Raw genomic sequence first — 7,272 nt, 5'->3', positions numbered from 1 at the left:
TACGTGCATCTTCAAAAGTAGCCTCGGGGGTATCAGCTGGTATGGTACCTAAAGGTTTAAAATTTCTTTTTAAACACAAAAAAAAATCCAAAATCGTTGATAAAAAAGGAAAGGGGGCCCCAAAGGATTTGATGCACCCTTTAAGCCAGAAAAACGGATTTTTGAGGGGCCCAAAATATAAGCAAAATTTTGATATGGAGATATATTTTTTTCATCATGAAAAAAATAATTTTTACGCATGAAGTTTTTAGGGGTCCCCCTATTGCCCCTTTTTTAATGAAAAATAGGGGAAATGGATGGATAAAAAAGGCAGTAAATATGGGCCCGGGGTTTGCCAAATTAAAAGGTTTTAAATTTAAAAAAAGAAAAAAAAATATATTTGAAAGAAATTTTTCGTGTAACTAGAGTGGAGTTTAATTTTCTTTTTTTCTCTCCCTATTTATATAGGGTATATCATCATAGGATATTATAAATCTTCGGTGCTAACACTTTTTATCTTTTCTTCCCCACCCTCCATCAAAATTTTTCACCTTAAAACAAACTCGGAAAATAGAGAGCCCTGGGTCAAAAAAGGGAACCCCAAATTAATTTCCCTTAAACCCAACCATTAAAAATGTTATCCTTAAATTCTGTCATTTCCCCATACCCCAAGGGGAAAAAAAAAAGTTTGCCCAAAAAAAAAAGGAAAAAATACCTTTTAATATTTTTTATTCGTTATTCCATGGCGTCCCAAAAATTTATTGGGACATTTTTTTGATTTTTTGAAATTTTCTGTTGTGATGCCCGTCCATACATTTTTTGTGCAAAAAGTAATGCTTATGAATTAAGGGATATCAAACAATAAACTTCCAAAGTTTTATTTTTTTTTAATCTACCCTTCGCTGAAAAAATTATTATTCGTAAGAAAGCAATGCAAATATTCTTTAAGATTATAAAAAATTTACAGTTAATGAAAATTTCATATGTATTTATGATGGGAAATAAAAATATTAAAGTGTGGTAATAACGTGGTCATATGATGATGAGAAAGATACCCATGAGATGATGGGAAAAAAAACGTTTAATAACGATATTTATATGAATATTTGGTTTGGGGTGGTTTTTTAAAAAAAACGAAAAAAAAAACAAAAAGAAAAAGTCCCTTTTTGTGAATGAAAAATTTAAAAAAAATGGGAAAGGGAAAAAATCTATGGTTTTGGTTTTGATCAAAAATAAGCATAGCAATGGTACTGATAAGGGGTTTGAGGGGATAAATTTACGAGGTTGATGATGAGGGTTTATGATATTTTGTTGCTTTTTTTTTTCTAATTTTTTAACCAAACCCCAAAAAAGGGAGGGGCGTTTTTTAAGCTTTCTTTGGGTGGGGTAGGAGACCCGAAGGGGAACCAACATTTTAAAAAAATTAGCAGTTCTAGGGAGATTTTCAAGTTTTAAAACCGGGCCCTTTTTATGGGTTTTTAATTTAGTTTTTAAAAAAAGGTTCAAGATTGGGGACCCTTTGAGGGGCCCGTAGCCCCGGTCCCCCCCCCCAACTAAACCCCCTATCCCCCAAAAAAACCCAAATAAGATTTACTTCCAAAAACCCCAAATTACCCCCCCCCCATGATTACCCCCTCTCTATATCTTCTACACCCTACACGCCCCCAAACAAAATTAACACAAAAACCACGCCCCAAACCCCACCACCCACACACACACCACAACACACAACACACACCCCAACACACACACACACACAAAACACACACCCCCCACACACACACACACACACGCACAACCACACACACAAAACACACACACTCATCACACACATTCTTTTTCACATTGGTATGGGGCACCGTCATAGGAAACACGTTAAAAAGGAATTTTATTAAAAAAAAATAAAAAAACTGGAGGTATCCCCTTTTTAAAACTTTAAAAAAAATCCGTTTTTGGGGTTTTTTCCTTGGGATCTCTTTTTCTTAACAGGTAAGGTTTTTAAGGATTTCGTTTCTTAAAAAGGGGGGGGAATCAAGAAAATCGTTTACCTTTAAAATCTTTTAATGGAATTTTTTTTCTTGGGTCCCCTACCCCTGGGTTTATAACATATATTTTCATATGTGGTTTAAAAAAAAGGGGCTTTTAAAAAGATTTGGCGGAAAAGGTAAATCTTTATAGAATGTAAAAGGGAAAAACAAAAAAATAAAATATAGCCCTTTGGGGAGCTGGGGTCGTTTATAGGAAAATTTTTGTCCTGCAAACAAAGCCTGACCCAGTTTTTTTTGTGTCAGAAACGGGGGAAGGGGAAAAACATAGGGGCCCTTTAAAGAGGAAAAAGAATAGAGAAGCGAGAAGGGAGGGGGGGACTCAGAGACAAAAGGGGGATGGAAGAGGGGGGGAAAAGGGGAAGGTAGATGGAGAGGAGGGGGGAAAAGAAAAGGGAGATGAGAGGCGAAAGGGATAAGGAGGGGGGTGAAGGAGGGAGAGTAATAAATATAATGGTAATATAATTAAATATAAGGCAAAAGAGCTCGAAACACATTCCCAAATTTTATTGTTTTCTTTTGGTAGAGGTGTTTTTTTACCCGTTTTTTTTTAAAATTTACCCCCCATTAAGTATCGGTTACTAGAATAAAAATCCCCTTTAAAGGGTTTAATTCAGTTTTTTCTCTACCTTATACTTTTCTGGCTAAATTATAGCTATCCCATAGCAGATCATGAAAATTAAAAGGAAAACCCGGCCAATGAAACAATGATGAACATGTTACAATAAAATGGAAGGTTGGGGAAAATGGAGGGGTTCATTACTTGGACCCGGTTTTAAAATAAAAAACCCATTGATGTTTCATCGGAAAAATAAAAAAAAGAATTCCCATTCCCCAAAAACGCCAATTTGCCCCTCAATAAATCTGGAAAGACCGAAGCATTACCTTACGGGCAAAGTTTGAAGTTTTTGGGAACCTTTAAATTTTTCCCAATTCCATCTTTATGGTTCTGAGTGTTGGGTTTTTTAAAGAAGTAGACAAGAAAAGATCAATATTTTTGAAATGTGGTGTTAGGGGACGGGGTTTTTAGTATTAATGGACAGAGAAGAAAACTAATGAAAAAAGTCCCCTGAAAAAATTTAAATTTTGTAAAGACCCGCTGTTGGACATCTTGAAAAAAAGGAAAATTTAAAAGTTTTTTGGTCATGTGATAAAAGGGTAAAAGTTTTGAAAAAAAACTTGCTGGGGGGGATGGTGATGGGGAAACAGGGGGGAAGAGGCAAACCGAAGACAAGACTGAGCGACAACTTTAAGGATGGTGGAGAGGTCCACGGCTGCTCAAACATGAGAATATTTTTAATGATGATGAAAAGCGTTGCAGAATAAAACTCTTAGCAATTAGTACAATATATAAAACCATTAGGTTTTGCCGTAGATGCGGGGACCCTGTTTAAACAAACTGTAAGTAAAAAAAACCCGTAGATGAGAGAAAAGAAAAAAATAAAAAAAAAGTGTGGGACATTTCCCCCTTCTTGCTCTTTCCATACCCACCCTTATTTTTGTTCTTTTATTCCCATGGTTCCATTTTGGCATCACGGGGACTTCCCCTAAAAGAAAAACTAAAAAAAAACCACGGCCTTTGGGACTGATCTCAGAGATTCAAACCAAAACTGCTTTTTCAAAAGGAAAAACAAAAAACCCCCCAGTATCAACATTTTGAACCACACGAGCCCCTAACCCGGGGTCTACAACAACAACAAGCAAAAAATGATTGGTTTTTGTTTCCCCAAAAATGATCGTGGGGTGATTTGGGGAAGCCCGCGACAGATTTTAAATTGTGGGGGAATGGTTGTGTGTGGGGGAAGGCTTGTGTGTGTGTGTGTGTGTGTGTGTGTGTGTGTGTGTGTTGTAAAAAAATTTCCCCCACCCTCCCAAAGTAAGAAAAATAGGGTGCATAAATTGGGGGGCCCACTTTATCATCCCCTAGCCAAAACCCAAAATTTTTTCCAAAAATTTTGGGAAAAAAAAATGTGTATTTTATACTAAGTTTAATAACTAAAAACATAGACGGCAAAGATCTGGAATATGAAAAATAAAATAGTTTAATGCATACATAAAAATTCAGATAAAGATTCATTTTTGTGTTTATGTGTGTATATATATATATATTTTATATATATATATATATTTTTATATTATATATATAAATATATATGTGTGTGTGTGGGGTGTGTGTGTGTGTGTGTGTTTTGTGTGTTTTGGTGTGTTTTGTGTGGTGTGAATATATATATATATTTTATATATATATTTATATATTATATAAATATATATAAATACTTTTAAAATTTAAACCCTTTGGGGTTATAAAAAAAACCGATATAGAAAGGGAAGGGGAAAAAAAAAATCGCGTGTTTTTTAGCCTTACCCCTTTATTCCGGGTAGAATAATTATTGGAATTTTTAAAACAGACAACAGCCCTAAATTTTAAAAAATTTGTTTATAACTACTAAAAAGGCTTGATGGTGGTAAAAATGATGGAAATTTGAAGTATATCATTTTGATAAAAGGGATGGCATCTTATATCGGGAAATTTCAGGGTTCCATGTATCCGGACTTGGAGTCGCTTTTTCGGTGTAAAATTCGATGGTGACAACAATATAGATATTAAAGAATTAAAACACACGCCCTTACGCTTTGCACGCCCCCCACGCCCCCCCCCCCCCCCCCCCCCCCCCCCCCCCCCCCCCCCCCCCCCCCCCCCCTTTTTTTTTGGGGGGGGGTTTTTTTTTAAAAGGGGAGAGGGGGAAAAGAGAGGGGGGGAGAATTTGGAAAACATAGGGGACCTAAAGGGGAAAAAGGAATGGAGAAAAGCGAGAAAGGGAGGTGGGCCCTCAGAGAAAAAAGGGGGGTTTGGGGGAAGAGGAGAAAAGGGGAAAAGGGTAGAGGGAAAAAAGGGAGGGGGAGGCGAAAAGGGAAAAAAGGAGGAGGAAGAGTAAAAATAAATGGAATTAATGAAAGTAAACGCTATCTTTCCCCCCTTTCGGTTTTGTATTTCCCTTTATTCCATAGGGGGAAAACAGACAATCAAAAATTCATAATAATTTATTTTGGGAAAAGCCTTCGACTGAGACACAATAAAAGGAATATGAAAAAAAACCCTTATTCTTCACTTTCCTTCTCAAAAAGAAGTAAGCTAGCTAGATTTAATTAGTAAATAACCGGAATCCCTTCCATAAATCATATTCATAAAAAAGGACATATCAGTGAAAGGGGAATAAGGGATGATGATGAAAAAAGGGGCCATTCTAAACCCCCCTATAAACCCTTTGCAGTTTTTTTCCCTCCATAAAAAAACCCCTACCCCTGGGAAATCTGTTTTAATTTGGGACAATTTCATTCGATGAATTTTCCTCCCCCCATGAAAGAATACTAAGAGAGGAGTGTTAAGGGAAAACCCCCAATTTAAGGGGGAAAATTTTTAATGGGGAAAAAAGAGGGCCCCAGAATCCGTTTTTTTAACCACCCAAAAGGGTTTTTAAAAAAAAACAGCGGTGTTTTTTTTTTAAAGATATTTTAACTTTTTATCCTTAAAATGTTTTACATTTTTTTTATTCAAAAAATGATAATAATAAAAATTTAATAATAATAAAAAATAAAATAATAATAAAAAATAATAATAAAAAATTTAATAATAATAATCTCCCGGCCTTTGGCGCATCCCGCCCGTTTTTCTGGCCCTCCGCCCCTGCCTTCCCCTGGGGTCGGCCGCCTGGGTTGGGCCCTGTTTGGGGCTCCCCCTGCGTAAAAACACTCCCGGGCCACCACGACACGCTGAGAGGACGTGTCGGCCCCCGGGGTTGACTGAGACTAAAGGTTGAGGCCCTTTTTTTACGGCCCCCCCCCACTCCCCGGCCCCCCTTTTCCCCCCCAAAGGGGTTCCCCGACAGGACGTTCTCCCCCTGAAGGTGCGGGGGCCCCGGCTTTGGCGGCCCCCCGAGACCCCCTCGGGGCCCGTCCGGGGATGGGTGTCCTGGGGTGTCCTGTGTGTCCTGGGTACCTGGGGAGTGTTGCCCCCGGCGGCGCTTTTCTGAACCGCCTACGACGGGCCCGTGAACAAGGCCCCTTCCCCTAAAGAAGGGGGGAGGGGAAAGATCGACGTGGCGGAGCGGGGTTTCTTTCAAGATCACGCCCCAAGATCGGGCCTGGAGAACGCGGGCCTCGGGCGCCGTCGGGGCCTTCCTGCTGGCGCTCACGGAGGAGGAGAAGGGGGAAACCCTCCCCCTTCCCCAGTGCCCAGGTAGGACGAAGGGGGGGGGGTTCTGGTGCCATAAGGGGCAGGGGGGGGTTTTCCTGGGCGTGGACGGGGGGTGGGAGGGGGTTTTTGGGTGAGGGGCCAAGGGGGGGATCTGACAGGCCCTTTTGCTTGGGGCCGGGGGTGTTGGGAGGGGGAGGATGCCGGGTGGTTGTTTGAAAGGATTGAAAGTGCATGTGCTTCAGGGCCTTGTTTTGTCCCCTTGTGGTGCCCTTGCCCATGGGGGAAGAAGCGGCTCTTCCCCCCAAAGCCCCTAAAGGAACAATCCCCTTACCAATCAGGATGCTTGTTGAGCCCAAAAGCTGGTTTTTTTTGTTTTTTTTTTAGGTTTACTTTTGTTTGGCTTCTGGTATATTTTCTTTAGATTTTCGGGTTTTTGATTTAGTTCATTAGGGGAAAATATTTTTTGCCCCAGGAGGGCCCATTTCACCTGAAAGGGAAAAAAGTGGGGAAAAGGGTAGTTTTTGGAAGGGACTTTGGGTTTATATTTTTTTTTTTTTTCCATGCACCCATATGGAACAAAAAAACTTTGCCTCAAATTAAAGAATAATTAAAGAAAAAGGGAATTTTACTTATAGTTTTTCCCTTTTTAATAGTTTTTAAAAAAAATGCAACATGGAATACTTTTTCACTTTTAAAGGGAAAAACCAAAGACCTGTCATAATAAAAGGGGGGGGGAAAAACGACACTCACTGATATATGAAATAATCCTCAAAGAAAACCTAAAAAAAAAAAGAAAATATGCGGTTTACAAACAAATGCCCCCATGGGGAAAAATTCCCAAAGCATTCAGGTGCGGGTGGGGGCGGGAGGGTCTTGAGGGGCCCCAATACAGAGAATGGGTTTTTGGGTTTGGGGGTTTTTAAAATTTTTTTTTTTTATCATAAAATCAATGTTTATGGTTTGAAAGAAGGGCTAGATTTAATAGGGACTACCATCAGGGGAGGCAATCATTTTTTTATACATTTTCCCAATACTTTCATTTATATCAGTTTA

General features: G+C 39.1%; 1 protein-coding gene across 1 annotated transcript in view; it reads left to right on the top strand.

Moving 5' to 3' along the window:
- LOC119598025 overlaps positions 1-6,096 on the top strand; it is a 30,505-nt gene extending 24,409 nt beyond the window's left edge. Inside the window, exon 10 of the mRNA XM_037947669.1 lies at positions 5,912-6,096. Within this exon, the coding sequence (XP_037803597.1) occupies positions 5,912-6,096 (185 nt within the window). The remainder of the gene's footprint in view (positions 1-5,911) is intronic.
- Positions 6,097-7,272: the final 1,176 nt, after the last annotated feature.

Source organism: Penaeus monodon, chromosome 40 (assembly GCF_015228065.2).
Source record: "Penaeus monodon isolate SGIC_2016 chromosome 40, NSTDA_Pmon_1, whole genome shotgun sequence".
Classification (NCBI taxonomy): Eukaryota; Metazoa; Arthropoda; class Malacostraca; order Decapoda; family Penaeidae; genus Penaeus; species Penaeus monodon.
Note: the sequence above shows the minus strand (reverse complement) of the source record. Positions and strands in the feature narration are given on the sequence as shown.